The sequence below is a fragment of the Pavona decussata genome, unplaced genomic scaffold (genome assembly GCF_977016875.1).
Source record: "Pavona decussata unplaced genomic scaffold, jaPavDecu1.1 SCAFFOLD_102, whole genome shotgun sequence".
Lineage (NCBI taxonomy): Eukaryota > Metazoa > Cnidaria > Anthozoa > Scleractinia > Agariciidae > Pavona > Pavona decussata.
In genome coordinates, this window is record NW_028145517.1 from 3,493,005 (window position 1) to 3,518,186 (window position 25,182).

At 38.7% G+C, this 25,182-nt stretch overlaps 1 protein-coding gene and 1 long non-coding RNA gene across 2 annotated transcripts; both read left to right on the forward strand.

The window, feature by feature from the left end:
- Positions 1 to 1,964: 1,964 nt before the first annotated feature.
- LOC146471684 (sushi, von Willebrand factor type A, EGF and pentraxin domain-containing protein 1-like) lies at positions 1,965 to 19,364 on the forward strand. The gene is made up of 3 exons (XM_085120772.1): positions 1,965 to 2,031; positions 2,482 to 2,730; positions 19,120 to 19,364. The coding sequence occupies exons 1-3, from the start codon at positions 1,968 to 1,970 to the stop codon at positions 19,362 to 19,364; spliced, it is 558 nt and encodes a 185-aa protein (XP_084976898.1). The 5' UTR covers positions 1,965 to 1,967.
- A 2,928-nt stretch (positions 19,365 to 22,292) lies between these two features.
- LOC146471685 (uncharacterized) lies at positions 22,293 to 23,082 on the forward strand. The gene is made up of 2 exons (XR_014866779.1): positions 22,293 to 22,487; positions 22,965 to 23,082. It is a non-coding gene; the product is annotated as an uncharacterized LOC146471685 (long non-coding RNA).
- Positions 23,083 to 25,182: the final 2,100 nt, after the last annotated feature.

Genomic DNA, 25,182 nt, shown 5'->3' on the forward strand with positions numbered 1-25,182 from the left:
TTGACGAGTAGGCAAACAGGCTCGAAATACATTTCTCTGTATTTTTTTCCCGCGAGCAACTTTTAGAGCAGTTCATGGCTGGTTCGCTAACAAACAAATGTATGAAAAGTTCAAAACACGACTGGACGCTTTCTGGCACATCTACAACCCTCCAATTTTTTCTTAAAATCCTTTTCCTATTGCCAAAAGTTTCCAATTCGTGAATTTTTCAGAAGTGATGTTTTATGAAAATTATTTGACATCGGATTTCCAGACAAACACTGTTATTTCGAGCCTGATTGCCTACTCGTCAAAATGGCGTCGAAAACCGTGATAACATTTTCACATAACCGTGCTGTCAACACGAGAAATGTTTAAAATTAAATCCAATGGCTAAATTTTGAAATCAAAATGTTATGTCAAATCTAACGGCTAAAGTTTCGAAATCAACGCCTCATGTCACTAATCTAACGCCTAAATTATTTTGGAAATCAAAATATTTAGGTCAGATATCTAACGGCTATAGATTTTGAAAATAACAATCTTATCTTTTTCATATATCTAACGATTAAATTACGGAAATCAAAAGCCACTTATTGTTGCCTGATTTTGCCAAGGTTTAGGGTTAGGCAGAAGCAGAAAATAGCAAAGAAGTTGGCAGCTAAGTCAAATTAAGTGAATTTACACTCCGCCTAGAATATAAAACACCATTATGCACAGCAGCCAAAAGGGTGAACAGCTGGAGAAGTCGGACTGTTGTTGTGCTCGTAAAAAACGAAATAACCAAAAACACATGAAGTACAATATTCGTTTACCGGGAACCGTCTTAGCAAACCAAAATATTTTCAGGACTAAGAAAGTCGACTCCGCTGAACCTTTATCCGGATATATTGGTGGTTGATAAATAACATCGTAATTGTCTAACGTATAATTACGATACATGTTGTATATCTTGGTGCACGGCTAAACACGAGAAAGGGAGACTTTTTTTTTCTCTCTGTTGAATTATTTGCCAAAAATACTTTTATTGAAACAACGAGCTGTCAAACGTAAATTATATGAGTTTTTGAAAGAAGGCATTCGTATCTATAGATTTTAAACAAAAATGTAATTTCTGATACGACGAAGATAGTATATGCATGGAATAAATTATTGAGAACGTAGAAGTCTTCTTGTGAATATTTCGCGTATTTTCGGAATCAGTCGCCACGGTTCGTGCACACTATTTAAATGAGTACATACGTAATGGCAGTAGGGGTCCAAGGCGACCTTACAAGACTCGTGTGCAAGCTAGTTCTACTGCAATTGGGTTGATTCGAAACTGGTATTTATTTGAAAGGCCTCGGACTAACTGAAGAGTTTACTCGTTTCAAATAATTAGAACAACTTGTTCTTTACATTAGTCTGTATCGCTTTCTTATTGGTTTGCTAGTTTTTTTCAGTGCCGGCCTGGGATAACTGTAGTTATGAGATTGAATTAATAACACCCGCTTTCGCACTAAGGCGCTGTAAATGAATTAACATATCCACTTTAAAATTCGAACTTGTTTAACTGAGCCTCAAATCACAACAGAATGACAAGTGTATAAACTCAAAATTAGTTTTGAATAATGTTTAAGTGAAATTTAAATGTCATTAAGTAATGTTTCAAAACACGAGCAGGAGTGTTTTATCGGGTTTAAAACACGTGCTGCGAGTTTTTTGAACGACTTCAAAAACATTCCTGGAAAAGCGTGTGTCAATAGAGTTCATAGCAATTATGCTCTTGTGAACGTTAACATAACATACAAGAATAACATCGCATACTAATGAGAAGTTTCTTATCAGCTGATAAAACACTGTTTTTTTAAAAAAAAATCGTTCATTGGTCTTCATTTCTCAGCTATTGATGACAATCAATCAGCTGGAAAAATAATCCTGAAGCCAACTCCGTTGAACGAATATTAAAAATCACATGTGAGTGATACTACGTTAAACGTGCCACAACCATGATTCGGGCAAGTTTTATTGCTGCAGTTTTGTTAACCACATTCACCACTGCTGTCCCTGTGGGTAAGAAATAATTTGAGACATTATTTATTGCTGTGAACTAAAAACTATTACATACATTAACAGTACCGTCATCAAGCATAAAATTCTGCGAATTTTAAGAAAAGGAGATTTTAATTGATACGCGTACGCCTCAGCAATACGCTATGGAGTATACTTGCTTCAACATTGTTCCATTGCAACATTTGCTCAACTAGGGCATCAAATACTAGTTGAAAGAGGTCATGCTTTTACGTTTAAATTATCTCTTATTTGGAAAGCTCGTAAGTTTTCGATTTAGTCCCAAACCTCCAATCCTTGATAAAAAATCCAGACCACTCAAATGATTCTTCAAAATGGTCCGATAGCACAGGTTCATTAAGTTCACTTCTGTTATAAAGCCACTATACGGTATCTTAACACTGGCGAAGTATTAGTATTATGTAATATTTTGTGATGTAATTCTCATTTTAGATGACACTGAGCCTCCGGTCTTCACCTTTTGCCCAAGCGATATCACAATACTCAATATTACAGAACCCGTGCTGCGCGTTTATTGGCCGGGCGCTAACGCCACAGACAATTCCGGAGTAGCTCCACAGATTTGGTCCACTATACCTTCTGGAGAAATGTTTGCAGTTCCCAGTTCAACTGATGTAGTTTTCACGGCGATAGATGACAATGGAAATGAAGCAAAATGCAGCTTTCGGATAACTCTAAAAAGTAAGTAAAATGCTGACACGACGTAAAACGCTATTAAATAAAACTATTGGGATTTTGGGAGCTCACTCACTGAGAATCGTGCTGAAAAGGGATAAAATGATTTACAGTTAATGCAAGTTTTTTATTTCAAACCTTTCACAACAGGGCACGCCTAAAGACATTTTTGGCTCATTTCAACTTGACGCGGCGAACATGGCGCATTTCACGCTGAAAGTTTTTGGCTGGAATTCTTTGGAAATCAAAATTTTATCTCATAAATCTAACTGCTAAATTTTGTAAATCAAAAGCTCAAACGAGAAAATAAATGAAAAAGGACAAATTTTCACATGAAACTTTTATTTTAAAATTAACAGATAAAATATTGGAAATCAAATAACTTTTGAAATAGAAATAGATGCTCGACTTAGTTCTTTTGACTATTCCAAGAAACCCGTTTTTGTATATCAAAACAGGCAAACCTCGACCTTAATGAGTCTCCAGTCCTTGGCATTAATTTAGGTGTGTGTCACAAATGAGTTTGAGGGGCTACATCCGCGCCCATCTTTCTATTATTCTGACGAACTGAAGACGACAGGAAGAAGTCAGTAGTGAGGGGCGCACCACGGTTTCCGGATTTTCGAGGTAGTTTCTCATTAATCTGAGGTGGCAAAAATAAACGCCGATGACGTCACCGCCTATTGTCTTGCTCACTTATTATAGGATGACGTCATATTTTATTTTAGTCTTACTAACAGGTAATGAACTGGTTTGACAGGTTGATCAATGATGTCATGCTCTATTTTTAACTTATGGCAGTCATGGTTGGTATCACCAGTTTGACAGGTTTTTGAAGTTAGTTTTTGGATACATGACATCATATGGTATATTACATACATACTTTATTGTATAGCTCCCCTTGGGGGGCTCTTCCGTCATGCATGAAAATAAAAAATAATAATAATAATGAAAACTATTTACATTTGGATGATAATATAGAGAGAAAGAAAAAGATACGATAATAAAAAACGATGAATTAAAAAATTCTTAAAAAGTCTTTTTAAAAAAAAAACGGTACGTTTTCCCGTGTTTCTGATATGCTTCGATAAAATGATTGTAGATTTTTTTGCTCCACCGAAGGTGAAAGCCCTTTGGCCTTTTGCAAGCCTACACTTGGGCAGTGTGAGGTCATTATTTTGCCTGGCGTTCCTCTGGTGAATTTTTGAAGGGTGTTGAAATCATTTTCGAAGATAACCGGGAGTTAGGTTGTTCATTCATTTGTATACAGTAGTCTATTTTCATTGTCCGTAAGCGTATGAAAAAGCGATTACTGCCAAGCACATTATTCACGAATTGTGAGTTTCAGTAATAATCATACATTTTCAGTGATTCTATTTTGGATGAATTTGATCGAGATTGTGATTTTGTTGGTTATAAAAGATGAAATCAGACATCAGACATTAGACGCGTGTTTCGATTCACGCACCGTTACTTAAGCTATTATGTTAATTAAGTCGAGCTTTGTCGGGGATTAAACGGTAAAAACAGTCTTTTGTTGTCTTTGTTTATCACATTGCTCCGAATAAGAATATTATTACGGTTGATCGATTCCTGTGGCTGCTTAAATGAATTTGCATGTTATGTTTGGCGCGCACTGAAAAAATAAAACACGCTCAGAATTTACTGAAAATTCTTAATTTAAATCGTTCAACAATTCAAGTACAAAGCAAAGTTCTTATTACAGCGTTAATCATCTTTATCCTCTTCATCGCTAGGGGGATAGAATGTCATTTTTGATGTCCTTTCATCCACGTGTGTGATAGCGCCACAATCATAACATCGACGGAGAGATTCCTTGGCGTGCTTTCGTTCAAGGGGAATCTTGTGATCACATATAGGGCAAACTTTACAGTTATCTTCCCAAATGCACTTAGGACATTTCATGACTACGGTATCATATCCATGTGAGTAGCATACCTTCCTTGGAATTAACCTCGTTAGTGGATTCCCTTGGATCCCCTTAATTAATATTCTTAAGTGTCGAGTCCATGACGTCACCTATTGTTATAACCTAGGGAAAAAATGCCTTCCTGCATACTAATTAAGTGATTAGGTAGTGTCTTCCTCCATACTATTAAGTATCGAGGTTTACTAATGAGCGTCACTCTAGTACAAAGAAAACAATAGACATGTCCAGGCTTGCCCGCTCTATACCCACCCTGATTGGATCTTAAGATTTATATTGTCTGTTTGAATAAAAAGCGGTTAGATTTCGAAAGCGTTATCGCTCTTGCAATCGCTTTCCTGGGAAAACCTTTTTTCGATTTTCAAAACGTTAGTACCGTTGAAAATGGCTTTTTTCACAAACGTTATTGATCTTCAAGCGCCCTTGAGCGCTTGTTTAACGGTCCTAGAATGGGAGACAAAACCGTTTTCTCGTTATCTATCTCGAGGAAATGAAAAACTTTTAGAGTCACGCACCGTTAGTCAGTTAATTATGCCGGTCCACGAGCCTAAAGTTGCATACAAATTAGTCCAGTTCTGCTGGAAAAACCCAAGGGAGTATTTTGACACATTAGTATATAATCAATTTTATATAACTTAACAAGGATCAATTAAAACACGCGACTTATAATTGCTAGCAATAGAACCAGACAAGAGATACCGTTTGAAAAACTTTATTAAAAAACAATGAGAAAAAAGAGTCAAATACACAACGATTTCAAGCGGATAGAAATTAATTAATCTTCATCTTCTTCGCCCATGGAATACTTGTATTGATTAAATTTCTTTTGAAGACGTTTCCTCAGCCGTTTGCCATGAGCTTCATGATCATCCAAATAATTTACAAATTGAATCCGACGCCTTTTTCGCTTCGGGGCTTGTTGTGATGGGGTTTCTACTGTGGGAGGAGGGGTCAAGAAAGCAGGGTTTGAGGGTGGTGCAGGCGTGACGCTTTCTTTGTATGCTTTTTGAGAGAGCCGCTTGTGTTAATTCAGGTGTTACGTTAAAGGGGTTGAGGGGAGTGGAGAATGCTGCCGTTGCTGTCGAAGAATCTAGTGCCCTTGATGTTAAGTCTGGAACAGCGCTGATTATTTCTTCCGGTCGTGTTCTTGAATTTAATTGTTCTTTAAAAGCCAGGTATCTGTTTTGCAACTGAAAGTATCGTTTAGCTTTTTCATCTTCCCGGAGAACGTTTCGAGAAAGCATGCCATACATACTGCCCTTTATTTCTTCCATAGCTGGAAGTACTGGGGGTGTCGCTATGTTTTGCTGCTTCAGATATTTTAAAAGCTCTTGAGGAATATTTTCTTGAAATCTTGTTTGGTTAAGGCCTTCTTCGCTGGGGAGGATGTTTGTCCGCAATCTACTGTTGTCTTGGGTAGTGGTTTTCAGATTAATCAACAGATAACCAAAAGGTCTTTTCACAGCTTCTTCGTACTGATTTAAAAAAAAATCCGTTTGGCCGGGATACATTTGCTTCGCCAGAGTCAAGATTTGCAATTTGTCTCGTGGATTCTTAAATAACACCAAATAATGACTGTTTAGGCTTATGCTGCGGCTACCTTTTCCCTAATGGAATAGATTCTGCACGATATAAATCACACTGAGATTACGATGATGAGAACCACGAGTAAAGAGGTTCCCAATTCGCTTGTCTTTACTGGCGTCAATCATCTGATCATCAAACACGATCAAATTCCGTGTGTTTACATTAAAATAGGAATCCTGCTCCAAAGCCTTAGGAATTCCTTTGACGAATTCAATATGTGGCATGGCGACTAGCATTTCTGTGTAAGCAGGCTGCCATTGTGAATAACACCAAACGATCCTCTCCAGGGAAGGGTGAATTGTCTCTGAAGCTTGTTGCAATAGAGATCGAACCCAGGCCGTTTTTCCGGACCCCGTCATCCCGGCAATCATGGAAGTAAAAGGATGCTGGAAGCGAAACCGCTGACATTTTTCTGGAGAAAATGGCATAGCTCTGAATGGAGTGAAACTCGGCGATTCATTGTGCTTATTAAACATATGTCTTTGCATGTTATCTTTTCTACTATAGGATTTTTCGCAGAAAGAACAGAACCAACTCATGTCAACTCAGTGAAGACTTAACGTGAACTGAAAAAAACATCGAATGTGTTTTCCCTCCTCCTCCTCTTCCTCCTCCTCCTCAATTCTATTGTTTTCCCTCCTCCTTTTCCTCCTCAATTCTATTGTTTTCCCTCCTCCTCCTCATTTCTATAGTTTTCCCTCCTCCTCCTCAATTCTATTGTTCTCCCTCCACTACCACCACCACATTTCTATTTTTTCCCTCCACCACCACCACCACCACCACATTTCCACTGTTTCACCACAATAAATGTAAGCAACTCATTCGCCTAAGCTCACTCTACAGGTATGTCTCGTGTAGTGAACAATAATCGTGGTTTACTTCAGCTGTTAGCTCACTGTCCTGATCATCAGCGCCAATTTCTGTTAAAAACAGCTTCTCCAAAGCAACTACATGCACTAGTCCAAGTCTTATACAATATACTCAAGGGACACATTCCCATCTCCAAAGAAAATAGGCGGATGTTGCTGCCACATAAGGATGCTTTACTTAACTTGGCCAGATCAAATGTCCCTTACAAAACAAAGAAGCGAGTTCTTGTACAAGAGGGTAGTTGTTTTATTGAAAATGTATTAGCCCCTGTTATAAGTAGCTTGGGATTGCTAATGTTATAAAGGAAACCACACAGGCCTGGTACATTCATTTTTCACTCGCCTTTAACGAGTGCTGATCAATATGAAGAGAAAGATAGATTTGGGTTGAAGAAGAACACGAGAGTGAACATGAAGAAAGCGAAAGTTCTGATGATGAAAGCGAGGATGAAGAACCAAGAATAAAAGATTTTTTGAGTCATCTTTCCCGAGCACTGCCGGAAAAGCGTGCTTCTGATTTGCTACATAGTATGGCCGCGTCCAAAGATATTCTTTTCTGGACTCCCCGCGGGCAATTACTTCCAAATAAACGTACCATTCCCGTCACAAACATCGCCGAGCTAGTTGAGTAAGTGTTACTCCCTCACAACAATGAGATTACCAAACCTCGTGCGCTGAATACGTTTGTAGATGGACTTGCAGAGTTAGGAATCGATAAAGGTTTAATCAAGAACATAAAGTTGTTAAGTGATTTAATAGAAAAGGCAAAAAGGCTACCGCAATGTACAAAATACTTCCGATAACGAGAGTGAGAACGAGGAGAGTTCATCGGATATAGAAAATCAGGGGGAGGAGGAGGTGGGTTCTGAGAATGGCGTTGAAGCTGAAGGCATCCAAGAGAGCGACAACGACACTGACAACGACAGTCAGGAAACAGAAAGTAATAACCCTGAAACGTCCACCACCTTCAGTCACTTTAAAAGTCACTGTGAACATTGCCAGAACTCAAATGTGCACTGTACATTGATCATGAAATGTCCTAAATGCTTTTGGCATGATTACTACAAGATTTGTCCTATATGCGATCACCAGATTCCCGAGGAGAGAAAGTACGTGAAAGAGGCATTTCTTCGGTGTCACGATTGTGGAGTAGTTACACACAAACGCGAAGACTTTGGAAGCCGATTTCTATTCCCCTTCTAAAAAGGAGAACGGAAATGAAGATTAATTAATTTCCATCCACTTGAAAACGCTGTGTATTTGACTCTTTTTTCTCATTGTTTTTTAATAAAGGTTTTAAAACGGTATCTCTTGTCTGGTTCTATTGCTAGCAATTATAAGTCGCGTGTTTTAATTGATCCTTGTTAAGTGATATAAAATTGATTATATACTAATGCGTCAAGATACTTCCTTGGGGTTTTTCCAGCAGAACGGAACTAATTTGTATGCAGCTTTGGGATCGTGAACCCGCATAATTAACTGACTGACGGTGCGTGACTTTAATAGTTTTTTATTTCCTCGAGGTAGATAGGAGAAAACGGTTTTGTCTCCCAGTCGCGGACAGTTAAACAAGCGCTCAAGGCAGCTTGAAGATCAATAACGTTGGTGAAAAAAGCCATTTTTCAACGCTACTAACGTTTTGAAAATCGGAAAAAAGTTTTCCCAGCAAAGCGATTGCAAGAACGATAACGCTTTCGAAATCTAACCGCTTTTTATTCAAACAGACAATATAAATCTTAAGATCCAATCAGGGTGGGTATAAAGCAAGCAAGCGTGGGCATGTCTATTGTTTCCTTTGTACTAGAGTGACGCTCATTAGTAAACCTCGGGACTTATTAGTATGCAGGAAGACACCACCTAATCACTTAATTAGTATGCAGGAAGGCATTTTTTCCCTAGGTTATAACAATAGGTGACGTCATGGACTCGACACTTAGGAATATTAATTAAGGGGATCCAAGGGAATCCACTAACGAGGTTAATTCCAATGAAGGTATACTACTCATGAGAACTGTTGCAGTGTCGGCACGGATCATGAACTTTTGCCTGAGCTATCGTTGAATTTTCAACTGAGTCGCTACTATTCTCGGCCTCTTCTTCCCAATCACTTTCCAGGCCGCTGTTATGAGACGCTTCAGGTTGTCTATTTTCAGAACTGATTTCCTCCTCTTCACTGCTGTCCGACAAGTTTTCATCATTAGCCTCATTACCTGATTCGTCCTCTTTATCCTGGTATCCTCTTTCTTTTCCTATTAAATCGCTCAGAAGTTTTTTATTTTTGATCAGTCGCTTATTCACTCCGAGCTCTGCCAGTTCATCTAGGAAAGTATTGAGCGCACGGGCTTTGGCGACATCTTCGTTATGAGGGAGTAACACATACTCGACCAGCTCTGGGATGTTTGTGACTGGTATTGCGCGCTGGTTTCGGAGTAACAGTCCACTAGGTGTCCAAAACAAGATATTTTTAGAAGCAGCTATACTATGTAATAGTTCAGACGTGTGCTTTTTGGAAACGGCGTTGGCAAAGTTGTCCAAGACATCTTTTATCCGGGGTTCTTCATCGTCACTTTCCTCATCAGAGGTTGAGTAATCCTCCATTTCACTTTCCTTCTCTTTATCCCAATCCATCTTTCTCTTCATATCGACCAGCACTCGTTAAAAGAAAGACACAAATGACCAAATTTCAGAATCCACAGTCTCTTTTATAACATAAGATATCCCAAGCTACTAATTGCAGGGGTCAGTAATTCTTGTATGAACCCACTGCCCTCTTGCACAAGGATACGTTTCTTTGTCTTGTAAGGAACATTTCGCTGAGCAAGATTTAGAAGAGCATCCTTATGCGAAAGCAATATGGCCCTAACTTCTTCAGACACTTGTATGTTTTTTCTGTAAGTACATTATAAATAACTTGCAATAACGCATGCAACTGTTGTGGAGTAGCTGTTCTCAAGAGAAACTGACGCTGCTTGGAAGGGCAATCAGAAAGGAGCTGAAGGAAACCTCGGTTGTTCTTTACAACGCGAGACATGATCATGGAATGAGTTTAAGAAAGTAAGTTCCCCTTTTATTGTGTAGGATGTGGGGGAAGCAATAGACTTGAGGAGAAGGAGGAGGTGCAGGTGGAGGAGGGAAAACAGAAGAAATGTGGTGGTGGAGTTAAAACAGACACGAAGCGTGGTGGTGAAGGTGGGGGCGGTGGTGGTGGTGGAGTTAAAACAATAGAAATGTGGTGGTGGTGGAGGAGTTAAAACAATAGAAACGTGGTGGTGGAGGTGGGGTGGTGGCGGTGGTGGAGGGAAAAAATAGAAATGTGGTGGTGGTGGTGATGGATTTAAAACAATAGAAACGTGGTGGTGGAGGTGGGGGCGGTGGCGGTGGTGGCAATGCTGGTTTCACTCCCTTCAGAGCTATGCCGTTTTCTGTAGAAAAGTGTCTGCGGTTTCAATTTGTATGGTTGCTGGGTTGACCGGATCAGGAAAGACTGTCTGGGTAAAATCTTTGTTGCAACAGGCTCAAAGAGCAATCAACCTACCACCAGAGAGGATTGTTTGGTGTTATTCGCAGTGGCAGCCCGCTTATCTAGAATTGATGGCAACAATGCTAAATATAGAATTTGTCAGAGGTATTCCTTCCAATCTAGAGCATGACTCCTATTTTGACATCCGCCAACGCAACTTAATGGTGATCGATGATCAGATGGCTGATTCCGGTGAAGACAAGCGAATCGTCAACCTATTTACAAGAGGATCCCATCATCGCAACCTAAGCATAATTTACATCGTGCAGAACTTATTTCATCAAGGAAAAGGCAGTCGAAGTATCAGCTTTAACAGTCACTACTTAGTCCTTTTCAAGAACCCCCGGGATAAACTTCAAGTTCTGTCCTTGGCTAAGCAAATGTATTCCAGGCTCACCGATTGCTTTATTAATCACTATGAGCAGGCCGTACAGAGGCACTTTGGTTATCTCCTAGTTGATCTTAAAACCACCACCCAAGACAACTGTAGATTGCGAACGAACGTTCTACTTAGTGAAGAACGATTTGATAACATAGCGGTACCGGACAATATCTCGCAGGAACTACTACAGTACCTCAAACAACAGAACGTAATAACTCCCCCAGTAGTTCCAGTAATGCAGAAATTACAAGATTCAATGGATGGTCTTCTCTCACGATCAGACCTTGGAGATGACGAAAGAGCAAAGCTGCAAAACAAGTATTTGACGTTTAAACAACAGTTGAATTCCAGACTCAAAGAATCAAATCCACGCTACTCTGAAGAACAGAGACAAATTTCTAGCAATCTTAGGCCAGATCAAGAACCAGTGACTGTACAGGCAGCCGCTGTCCAAACGCCCATGGTTATACAGGCGAGCGCTGCCCAAGAACCAATCGCAACACAAGTGACGCCCGCGGAAGGGTCACTTCCCTCGTCCATCTTAGCACCCCCTCCCACAGTACTCTCACCTACACAGAAAAGAAAAAAAACTACCTCGAATTCGCTTTAAAAACTACCTGGATGACGATGATCGTCCCTCAAGAAGATCCCGGCGAACTAATAGAAATCATCCATATAAGGCTTTTCAAGAGGAGGAATTTTAATTAAATTGTGGCGCAATCACACACATGGATGAAAGGACATCAAAAATGACATTCTATCCCCCTAGCGATGAAGAGGATAAAGATGATTAACGCTGTAATAAGAACTTTGCTTTGTACTTGAATTGTTGAACGATTTAAATAAAGGATTTTCAGTAAATTCTGAGCGTGTTTTATTTTTTCAGTGCGCGCCAAACATAACATGCAAATTCATTTAAGCAGCCACAGGAATCGATCAACCGTAATAATATTCTTATTCGGAGCAATGTGATAAACAAAGACAACAAAAGACTGTTTTTACTGTTTAATCCCCGACAAAGCTTAACTTAATTAACATAATAGCTTAAGTAACGGTGCGTGAATCGAAACACACGTCTGATGTCTGATGTCTGATTTCATCTTTTATAACCAACAAAATCACAATCTCGATCAAATTCATCCAAAATAGAATCACTGAAAATGTATGATTATTACTGAAACTCACAATTCGTAAATAATGTGCTTGGCAGTAATCGCTTTTTCATAAGCTTACGGACAATGAAAATAGACTACTGTATACAAATAAATGAACAACCTAACACCCTTCAAAAATTCACCAGAGGAACGCCAGGCAAAATAATGACCTCACACTGCCCAAGTGTAGGCTTGCAAAAGGCCAAAGGGCTTTCACCTTCGGTGGAGCAAAAAAATCTACAATCATTTATCGAAGCATATCAGAAACACGGGAAAACGTACCGGTTTTTTTTTAAAAAAGACTTTTTAAGAATTTTTTAATTCATCGTTTTTTATTATCGTATTTTTTTCTTTCTCTCTATATTATCATCCAAATGTAAATAGTTTTCATTATTATTATTTTTTTTTTATTTTCATGTATGACGGAAAAGCCCCCCAAGGGGAGCTATACAATAAAGTATGCATGTAATATACCATATGATGTCATGTATCCAAAAACTAACTTCAAAAACCTGTCAAACCGGTGATACCAACCATGACTGCCATAAGTTAAAAATAGAGCATGACATCATTGATCAACCTGTCAAACCAGTTCATAACCTGTTGGTAATACTAAAATAAAACATGACGTCATCCTATAATAAGTGAGCAAGACAATAGGTGGTGACGTCATCGGCGTTAATTTATGCCATCTCAGATTAATGAGAAACCGCCTCGAAAATCCGGAAACCGTGTTGCGCCCCTCACTACTGAAGTCATCTCCCTCACTAATTTCTAACAGTACAGTTTGTAACATTGTACAAATTTCCGTGGTTGGTGATTTCTCCTAAAGTTTCAAATCTCTCAGTGACTGGTTTGAAAGTCGATTCCTCTGAAACTTTATCCGGATATTGGCGGCTCATAAATTACATCGTGATTGTCGTTCTACAAGCGAGTCGTGCTTTGTTGTGATATTTTGAGTTACCAAAGTAAGAACAGCAGAAAACCAATTTTTGTATCCACGCTTTCAGCTTGGGAAGCTTCTTTAGTTGAAGAATTATTTTTTCAGACGTGAATCAACCTCTGGTTATGTGAAAGAAGCAGCTTTTGCATTTTCAAGACTTGTTGAAAGTTATTCACTGCTAAGGGAGTTAAAATGTCAAATATTACATTTTCGAAACATTCCCTCTTCTTTCTGGGAGGCTTTTCTGCAATTTCGCTTCTGTTACATTTCTAAACGTTACTCTAAGTCTACCTCCCTCGTATATCAACTTCCCAAAACTTCTACATGCGCGATGAAAGCTTTAAAACAATGCTGCAGTTTTTTCCACCCCAATAACGCTGTGAATCTAATTACGACAATACTCAATATTTTGGTGCCTGTGCTATCCAGAAGATGACGAGAGTTTGTTCTCTCTGTCGAATTGTTTTCAAAAAATACCGCTGTTGAAACAACGAGCTGAGATTTTAGAAGAAGCCGTTGGTATTTCTATATTTCAAACCAAATGTGTAATTTGTAATGCGACGAAGATGGAATTTAATAAATCATTAAGAACGCAGAAAAGTCTTCTAGTGAATATTTTGCGTGTTGTCGGAATCAGTTCGTCACTAAGGTTCGTGCATACTAGTTAAATAAATTTGTAAGTAATGAGAGTTGCAGTCCTGGGCGACATTGCAAGTATTGTATCCATGCTAGTTCGAAGAATACTTGGCTGAGCTTAAACTGATTCAAAAATGATATTTATTTGAAAGGCTTAATACTATATGAAGAAGATAAAGACTTTTTTTAAAGACCTTTGCTTTCTTTAAAAGATATCACTAGGCAAAAGCAATTCATCGATATTTTGTTATTTCAGCTGATCATGGTATCATGGAGTTGTCTAAACACGAAACTGAAATGTACAAATATTCCATTTTATTCCATTTTAAAGCAATCCCTGAGAAAGAAAGTTAACGATTGAGTTTGTTGAACAGAGCCTTAACAGTGACACAATGATTCGGGCAAGTTTATTGCCGCTGCTTTCTTAACTACACTTACCACTGCTGCCGTTGTAGGTACGAAAATTATTTTCTGAGTTCAATAGCTGTATGTGTTACAGGGGAAATAAGGTTTTTTTCTTTTTCCTTCCTAGATTTAAATCAGGAACAAGTATGAGAAAATTACTTCGGCAACATTTCCACATAACCGCGCTGTCAACACGAAAGACGTTTAAAATTAAATCCAATGGCTAAATTTTTGAAATCAAAACGTTATGTCTAATCTAACGGCTAAAGTTTCGAAATCAACACCTTATGTCACTAATCTAACGACTAAATAATTTTGGAAATCAAAATTTTTACGTCAGAAATCTAACGGCTCAGTAGATTTTGGAAATCAAAATCTTATCTTTTTCATAAATCTAACTGCTAAATTTTGGAAATCAAAAGCTCACACAAGAAAATAACTCAAAAAGGAAAATTTTTCACATCTGGCTTTTATTGTAAAATTTTACCCATGAAATGTTGGAGATCAAATATATTTAACAATTAGATTATGAGCTCGAGATTTCTATCGCGTGATAGCTGATGAGGGCGCAGCCCGAATCAGCTATCACGCATAGAAATCGAGAGCGAATAATCTAATTGTTTTAGTATAAATCTACTAGTCAGTCAAAACTAAACAAGTAAATTATCTATTTCCTCATCGCAGACACTTCGAAAACGCGACAAAGCGGCCGCCATTTTGTTGAAAATCGCTACTCACTATCTATCACAGAATAGATAGTGAGTAGCGTAGCCAATCAGAGAACGCCATTCGTGATCGAACACTAGTAGATTTATACTAATTTGCAATAGAACTCGATGCTCGAACGCCGTAGAACATAGAAGTGAAACTCGTATATTATAGGAGTACGGTTTCCTGAGAAAATCCCGTGACATGTTAATTTATCAAATTTGATTTTATTTAAAGCAGTACACAACTAATTATTATTAGTATTTTAACTGTGAAAGACAAGAAAGGCAAAATGAGCAATGCTTGAACTACAGCACGGAAAAACAAAACGAACGATTGCTATTCTCCATCAAACAAAAACAGTCTCAAAAAAACCTCAGCGGAAATCTCTCTCATGTCAATTAGCTACTTTGATTGTACTCTTTTTTAAACATTTCTTTTAATAGAAGCAGCTCAAATTATTTTCTCGTATCGAACAGGCCTCTATAGCTAGTATAGACAACTACCTAATTAATCCTCTAAGCTCAATGGTGACAAGCATCAAATTTCTCCTTACAATGCAGCGTATCAAAACTTGATATCCTGATAATAGTTATGCGAAAAAAAGAAACGATTACCAAAGAGTTTTGATTTTTTAAATATATTCTCCTTACAAATACCGTATGTATAGAAAATATCAAGGAGAATATGTGTGTTGATCCAATTCAATATTATAAAGGGGTCAAAAATCGGTTGCGTTAGTAACATCAATATCAATGTACACTCACCGACCACATCAAATTTTTTTCGGATAGGATTGATATAAACATAATTATCAAAAAGTGTCACGCATCCCCAAGGAACTCTCCTTTAACCGTTCACGTCAAATTTTTCCCAGGTAAATTCCCTAAAAATGAGTGATGAAACTTTATTCGTTCACGCAAGTATCAAAAAAGTTATTCATGATCAAAGTCACCACAGGCAGCATCCATGTAATTCTTCAGAAGCTCTATTTTTACTGTTCCATGATAACCTGCAACTGCAATGTTTTTTAGGGTTAGGAACATTGTTCAGTTTTTCGTTCTCGGCTTTAGTCCTCTCGGACAACCATGTAAGAAGCGCGTTGCAAATAGTGCAGGTCGCCCCATACCTGTGCTTATCAATCTGATTTCAGTTTCGTTTTGTTATAATGCAATACATATATGTTATTGAACTAGCGTGAGGTCCGTATTGGAAAAATATTGGTCGAGTTCCTTTTTTTGCAAGTTTATGGACCGAGCCGAAGGTGAGGTCCATGAACTTGCAAAAAAAGGACGAGACCAATATTTTCCAATACGGACCGAACAAGCTAGTTCAATAAGGTTTTTATTATATAGGCTTTCCCGCTTGTTGCTTTCTAGTCGGCGTAAAACTTGTTTATGATCAAGTTGCGCGAGAAAAAGTAAAGAAAGCCTTTTCAATGCTGACGCGTACGCACAAACAAAAACCACGTGGAATAATTCTGATTGGCTCGCGCACGAAAAGGCGACTTTTTATTGGTCAAGGTTTGACACGAAAGTTTGACATGTCTCGTCAATCGAAGTGAAAAAGTTCGAAAAATGAAAAGTTAGCTCATTTGAGATTCCGAAGAAAATGCATTTCTTAAAAGTGTTGAATGTTTAAACTTTTGAGAAAGACTTACTATGGAATGAATGAAAATAGATGAAATTGAAGATTTTGTAGTCAAAATTACATTTTAATCGTCTTCATCATCACTTAAAATAGCTCGGCGCTTGCGAAGCGGTGGCTGATCATAATTCGTAATCTGGATGTTAAACGAGCAGTTTTGGAAATTTGCTCCTTGAAAAATAGCCGATCCGGCTTCTTTTGTGGTCGTCGTACTGGTACTTTCCACTGTAGTTGTTGCCTGTGTATTGCCATCTACTTGGAGCTCGCTTGTGGTTGTTGCTGAACGACTGAGGGCTAACGACATTCTTCGTTGATGCTGAATGGAAGCCGATTTGTACGAATCCAAGCTTTCCAGATTTCGATGTCCACTCAGTTGGGCCACGTAATTTTCAGGAACATCTGAATCCAGCAATCGTGAAATGCAGGTCTTTCAAACCGAGTGATTGGTAACGCGTCCGGGAAAACCAGCATTTTTGGCAGCCTTGGTGAGTAGCTTCCCGATTTCATTCTTGCCAAGCGGACTTTTCTTGTACCACACTGCATCAGTAGCCTTTCTTCGATATTTTACGGCCAAGTAGAATGGTGTCTCTGGTTGATTCATCTCGACGGGCCTGTTACTTCTGAACAGCTTATAGTACTTGACTGGACATCGCTCGTTATCAGTAGCTTGAGCAGTAGGATAAAATGCTCGGTGACCGCTTGCTTTGTCCTGCCCCTGGCGAGTCTTCGAGCCTCTCTCAGCTTTCCAGACCAGCATTTCATTGCCTGTGTCCGGGTCAGTTTCAAGGCTGACGTCGCCCCACTGAAGCTTTCTACTTTCATCTCTTGCTCTAAAGCCAAAATGTAAAGCCAGGAGCCACCAAACTGTGCGCTGTAGACGGCAACCGGGTTGTGCTCGCCAAATTCTCCTTCGGCAAAGAGCTTGTCTTCTTCAACAGCGGTGACTTCTCGGCTTGCTTGTGGATGATTGCCTTTTCCTCTCTCCACGACAAGCTGTTTTCTTTTTGCACTGAGGACTTCTCGGGATAGTTTGAATTCGTCACCTTGAATGAGATTGGCTTGTGACCCGTGGGTATTAAGATAACGCTGGATACTTCGTTGCAGGCAAGTCAGAGTTCCAGGTTCGTATTCGTCGCCGTTTTTTTTCTTTCTTACATCTTTAAAGAAAGCGCAGAGAGGCAGATTAAGTTCCACCCAGGGTATTGCCTCAATCTTTCTGAACTCATTCCGTTGGTAGCAAAATGTTCCCCATATTTTAAGGTCATATTTTTGGTTTTCTCTGTAGTGCTTCTGGCCTGTTGTTGCTCAATGAAGTTGCGGTACGCTGAGGCCTTGTCGACGGAATCTTCTTTGGTTTCTTCATCGAGTTTGTTGTTTTCACGGCTTGTTTTCGTTCCTTGGTCAGTGCTCTTGGAGTAAAACTCCGACATCACGATTTAAACCTACAGTCCCTACTATATAAAGTTAATTGGAAACAGTTTTACTTTGCATTGTCTAAACTGAAACAGTTGACGTTAGCGGTCCATCTTAGCGGTCCGTATAGGAAAATTCGGACCGCTCAGGGAGCCAATAAAAATGCTCCTTTTCATCGCAGACCAGTTCAGCTATATAATAAATTGCTTTATTACATTAAACTCTGTCGTGCCCGTTGTGAGACTATCAGTTTGTTAATCCGGATGAGGAAAAATGCTCGCGAAATTTAAGTCCCGAGAAAATTGCCTGTTTCATTTTCGAGAGATTAAGGCCCCGTTCAGACTAGGTGCCGGTTCCCGGTTCCCGGGCACGGGCACTAGTCTGAACAGAGCTTTTTGTCGGTGCCCGAGCAAAAATTCGGGGCACCGTGCCCGGGCACGGGCACTACCTCCAAAGTTAGTACTCGGGCACCGTTCCTGGGCACGGGCTCCGGTCTGAACAGGACTTTGTCAGTTCCCACGTTTTTTCCTCATGCTTCCCTACGATACTGCAAACAAAATGGCGGGCGCTAAACTGACGAAGGAGAACACGATTGCTCCTTGGGCACCAAGGAGTCTGAACAACGTCCTTTTTAGTGCCCAAGCACAGAGCTCTGGCACGGGCACCTAGTCTGAACAGGGCCTAAGTAACCAGTTAATTAGTTACAATAACCTAATTAACGCAATTTTACTGGAGTGAATTAAAAGCGGTATGCTGGAGGAGAGAAAAGGCTATGTGCTCAATAAGCAGCAAGCTGTGCGACATGTGTTTGATCATCAATCCTCATGTTGCTGTTACCGACAATTTTTGCGGAAAATACACCCTACATACTGCAATCATCGTCCGATTGGACCAGGAACATTTGGTTTTTCGGCGCATCTTCTTGGCCTCAAAAATATCAGCTTCTTTGGTACGAGTTGCTTATTAACTTAATCCCACCACGCTTGATCGACTGTCCACCAAAAACTCTTTTAAATATCGCACCTAATGATTCTTCTTTGTTCTTCAACATGTTAAGGGGATTATGATGGAAGTGGAACCATGTGTAAAACAGCCCCAATGAGGCCATTATCCCAAACGATGGTCCATGGTTGTAGTTAATCCTTTACTAAACCACGTGGTGTTTTCACTGGTTGTCTTACAGAAAAAACGTGTACTTTGTTCGCTGCCCCTCAAAATGGAGCGTTGGCCTGTGTGAAGTTTGGCGATGACAGAGCATGTGCTGCGATGTGCAAAAGCGAATTCGACTTTAGCACCGCGCCTGCATTAATTTATATTTGTCACTCGGGAACATGGATTCCATTGTCCCTACTTCCTGGAACCACCGATGTCACACCTCCTGCAGACTGCTCTGGTGAGATTAATACGAAAAACAATTTAAATAAATAAGAAAATTAATAAATAAAGATGATGATGATGATGATGATGATGATGAAAATGATGATGACGATGAAACCTTCAGCTACCCTCGGTCAATGTTTATAAGGCAAGATGCTACAAACCGTTCAATGTTTTCCTAACTAAGCAAGACATGTTAAAAACTATTTGAGACCATATGACCTTATATATAGGGTATGGAACTGTATAAGTAGATAATTATCACAGTCATCATCGCCATTATTATTATTAGTCGTAGTAGTAGTAGTAGTACTACTACTACTACTACTACTACTACTACTACTACTACTACTACTACTACTACTACTACTACTACTACTACTACTACTACTACTTCTACTACTACTACTGCTAATACTACTACTTCTACTACTACTACTACTACTTCTACTACTACATAATTTGTATTACTGTATGGTATTATTATTCTCATCATCCCAAACATGCCAAGATGTAGACCAGCTGACTGTTTACAAGCGTGTAAATTGAAGTATGCTTCCACGACATTCACACAGTAATAGTAGTAGTAGTAGTAGTAGTAGTAGTAGTAGTAGTAGTACAGAACTACTACTACTACTACTACTACTACTACTACTACTGCTGCTGCTGCTGCTGCTGCTGCTGCTGCTGCTACTACTACTACTACTACTACTACATAATTTGTATTACTGTATGGTATTATTATTCTCATCATACCAAACATGCCAAGATGTAGACCAGCTGACTGTTTACAAGCGTGTAAATTGAAGTATGCTTCCACGACATTCACACAGTAATAGTAGTAGTAGTAGTAGTAGTAGTAGTAGTAGTAGTAGTAGTAGTAGTACTACAGAACTACTACTACTACTACTACTACTACTACTACTACTACTACTGCTGCTGCTGCTGCTGCTGCTGCTGCTGCTGCTGCTGCTGCTGCTGCTACTACTACTACTACTACTACTACTACTACATAATTTGTATTACTGTATGGTATTATTATTCTCATCATACCAAACATGCCAAGATGTAGACCAGCTGACTGTTTACAAGCGTGTAAATTGAAGTTTTCTTCCACGACATTCACATCCCCAATTCGATTCCTCCCTTCACGTTTCTCCCCTTAGTGCAAAGAGACCGCAGCTAATCGCAGCCTGTACAAAGTTCTTTTTCCTTTGTCATTTCTCAGAATTAATTTATGATACATGAAGTAAAAACAAGGAAAAGCACTACCATGAAGGAGGTTTGGAAATGTCCTCTTAATTACATTCAAATTTGTTGAACTTTAGCTTTAAATTTTTGTAAGAATTATTATTGGTTTGAGAAGTAAGAGAAGAATTAAACAGAATGCTTCGACACTACATCCTACAAAAACACCATTTATAAATAAAAAAATCAGTTGTGGTGACAATAACCAGCTTTCCGTAATAACATAGAATGATTTCTCAATTCTGAAGAAATAGCGCCAGTTTCTTTTGCAGACCACCCGACCTTCTTCAGATTTCATAACTCTGACTTAAAATGCCTAACTTTGCAAGCTTATGCCATGAACTTACGTCACGCCTTCCCAATGTTTCACCAAAAAGGTTAAAACAGTGAACATTACATGTACTCTATACTTATACACAGGTTAACGAAATAAAGTTTATTTAATCTTTCTTTATTCCTTCCTTTCCTCCATCCTTATGTCTTAGTTTATTTGTTCGTTTATTAATATATTTGTTTATACATTTATGCATTTAATCAGAACTACAACAAAATTCTCCAATCTGATTGGTTGTCAGCAGGTCCTATTTAAGCATTTATTGGACAGTTTACGCGTCATGCCTAGTATAATTGGACAGTACGCGTCATTTGCGCGCGCTGTAATTAAATCGATCTCGAAACTTAACGAAACTGTTGTCCTCTATTTATTCACCAAAAAGTTAAACTGTTGTTCTTTTTTTTTTTTTTTCAAGCTTTGTTAGAGTTATGATATATTGGTAACAGAACTTCGTGTTGTCCAATTCTATCTGTAATCATACTTGTTATTAAACAAATGGGACTCCCGCTGCGCGCTCGTGACTCCACTCAGTCCTGTTACCATATGTTAGCAAATGTTCGATGAAGTTGAACATGATAGAGAGAATTATCAAGGCTGAGGTTTGTGTTATCTGCCCGAAGCCAGAGACTGATGCGGACAACAAAAACCGATCAAAGCTTTCATAATTCTCGCTGTCGCGAAAACCGAAACCAATAATTGATTTTATTATGCACACACATGACCTTTTGTTAACCAAAAAGCATACAAGAAACAAATAATGTACGACACATCAAGTTGCTCACGGCAAGCTTTTGTCAACTTTTGTACGCTTAAAAAGCTTCCAGACCAATCTGACACATTGCTTTTCGAAACTTAAATGTGAAAGCCCTATGGTTTTGTAAAATGCTTTTTGAAAGGTCTTTTAAATGGCGAAAATTGTTGCTCCAACTATTGGCTGCTTGGTAAATGACGTCGTTCATCAAGGTCGAAAACTGTTATCAGCAGAATGACGTCAGTTTTCAAATGCGCAGAAACTATTGTCTACAAAAATGACGCCACTTCCACTTGTATAAAAACTATTGTCTGTAGGCGTGACGAAACGAAACCAGTGACAGCTGGAATAAACAGTGCTTATCTTGCCTAGTTCCTAGACCTCTCTCTATTTTTCATCTCGGTCAATCCGTTTCGGGTTCACGTGGTCCGAGTGAAAAAGCGAGGCTTTCCCCGGACGTTCGCCTCGGATAAATTACCGAAACGAATTGACCGTGAGGGTCTGTAAGAAAGCCGTACAGGGACAAGGCAAGGTTCTTCTAGTCAATCAAAATTAAAATAGTGACAAAAGTGCATAATATACTTATATTTTCGTTTATAAATTGGTCCATTCAATTAATTACTTACCGTTTGTTTAATTTTCAGTCAGCTCTCCTGAGGGCGCTCCTAAAAAGGTCGTCTATCCTCAGTTCTACTACAATGCGGCTGTGAGCGACGACGACGTTGTCGAAGCTATAAAGGCTAACTTGCTGTCTTCCCTCGCCATTACTCCTTTCTGCCACTCCGATCCCTCGGTTTGCGCAAATGACAAAGTGGAAGTGTACCTTGGGGTTTCCCAAGTGGTAAGTAAGATATATTGAAGCCGGCTTTGTCGTTTAAATGATATTATACTTGCTTGTGACTTATGGATAGTTAGAAGTTTAAATGAGACAATTCTGTAGTTGTGAAAGAAATGTGATGTTACGTTTTAAGCCTGATAAATAAATAATAGAGTCATCTTTTTAATCAGTGACAGAGGCATATACACTCGTCCTAGCTCCCAGGTAATAAATTTAGCTCCCAGGAATCTCAGTGGTAGAACATCCGAACTAGTAATCAGAAGCCGGGTCATAGGTCATAGCAAAAATGCTTCTGAAAAAAGACCTCTACCAATTCTGATTTTTTTTTTTTTTTTTTCGTGCAAATTAAAAGAAGATGGTTTAACTTGACCAACTGCATATTTATATAATAGTTATTTGAGTTCATGAGGGCTTTAGAAATGCTATGGATAACAGAGGCTTGCAAATATTATTCAGTTATGGCCTTTTTGTTTCACGCAGGCAGAAGCATCAAGGAATTCTTAAAGCTGATTATGAAGCTACGTGAAACTTGACGAATGATTACTCAAGATTATAATTAATTGACGCATTCTCAATGATAAATAAATTTAACGCTCAAGTTATTTTATTGCATTTTATTTCATTTTAAGAAACATTATTAGTTTACACATGTTTTTTAAAAAGCGTTTTTACTTTGAGGTTTAATGACTGCGATGAGCCGATGAATCCTTGCTATTCTGTAAAGCCGATACTTTCATTAAAGTCTTGTCTTCATCTAAATGAACTCCTCATAAAATCGGCTATTCCTAAAAGGTTGAACCATAACAAGACTATTTTTGCTGTCTTTCTGCTGTTAGTGATAACAGAAAAGCGATTAAATGGACAGAAAAATATTCACAATAACGAGAAGACACTAATAACACGACTGTTCAGACAACGCCTAGCCTTAAAGTATCAAGTCTGTTTTTGTGTAGTTTAGGAAGACAAGCGTTTAAAACTGACGCAAACGTTCATTACGCATCCTCTTGACACGTGCAACGGATAAAATTCTTGTCAATGCGAATAATCCCACTGTCATCGAAACTTTTTTTTCCCTATCCTTGTTGTTGCCACCCCTTGTTCTCAATGGAAGAGAAGATCCAGCCACGATAAATTTTTTGGCTTGCTTAAATCGTTGCAGCTGGTAAAACCTTGTGGTCACCTGCACCGCAAGCAAATGATGATGATGATGATGATGATGATGGTGATGACGATGATGATGATGATGATGATGATGATGATGATGATGATGATGGTGATGACGATGATGATGATGTTCTCAATGGCTCTGTGTGCAATGGAACACTTAATAAACTTTCATACGCATGGGAGGCTCCCCCGGGAGTTACAAACATGGAGAACTTAATAAAGTTTTAAATGGGAGGCTCCACCTGGGAGCTGTAACCCTCCTACCTTCAGCATGCGAAACTTGACCGAATTTTACCTTTTCGTAAGCATCAAACAAGAGACTGAGCGATCAATGACAAAAGAACATCCCCTTTCATTTATGAAAAAGATTTAGAATTACGTCGGCAAACAGCCAAAATGACTACGTGACCATATTTACCCTACATTACCATTTTCAGTTTTAAATTAGTCATTAAAACTGAGAAAGTCGATTCCGCTGAAACTTTATCAGGATAATGGCGGTTGATAAATTACATTGTAGTTGTCTGACGTAATTACGATAAATGCTGTATATCTTGGTGCACGTGCTGTACACGAGAAAAGGAGACTTTTTTCTCTCTGTTGAATTATTTCCCAAATATACCATTGTTAAAACAACGAGCTCCCAAACGTAAATTATATGAGTTTTTTGAAAGAAGGCATTCGTATCCCTAGATTTTAAACAAACATGTAATTTTTAATACGACGAAGATAGTATATGCATGGAATAAATTATTGAGAACGTAAAAAATTCTTCTCTTGAATATTTCGCGTATTGTCGGAATCAGTCGCCACGGTTTGTGTACACTATTTAAGTAAATACATATGTAATGACAGTAGGGGTCCTAGGCGACCTTACAAGACTCGTGTGAGGGTTAGTTCCACTTCAGTACGCTTGATTTTAAATTGATATTTAATTGAAAGGCTTCAGACTAACTGCAGAATTTACTCGTTTAGAATAATTAGAACAACTTGTTCTTTACATTAGTCTGTATCGCTTTCTTTTTGGCCTGAGATAACTGCAGTTATGAGATTGAATTAATAGCGCACGCTTTTGCACTAAGGCGCTATAAATGAATTAACATATCCACTTTAAAATTCGAACTTGTTTTACTGAGCATCAAATCACAGCAGAATGACAAGTGTATAAACTCAAAATTAGCTTTGAATAATGTTTAAGTGAAATTCAAATATCATTAAGTAATGTTTAAAAAACGAGCAGGAGTGTTTTTATCGGGTTTAAAACCGGGTTTTGGACCCGATAAAACACGTGCTGCGAGGTTTTGAAAGGCTTCAAAAACATTCCTGGAAAAGCGTGTGTCAATAGAGTTCATAGCAATAGGCCTTATCACGGTTTTCGACGCCATTTTGACGGGTAGGCAAACACGCTTGAAATAACAGTGTTTGTATGGAAATCCGATGTCAAATAATTTTCATAAAACATCGCTTCTGAGAAATTCATGAATTGGAAACTTTTGGCACTAGAGAAAGGATTTTAAGAACAAAATTGGAG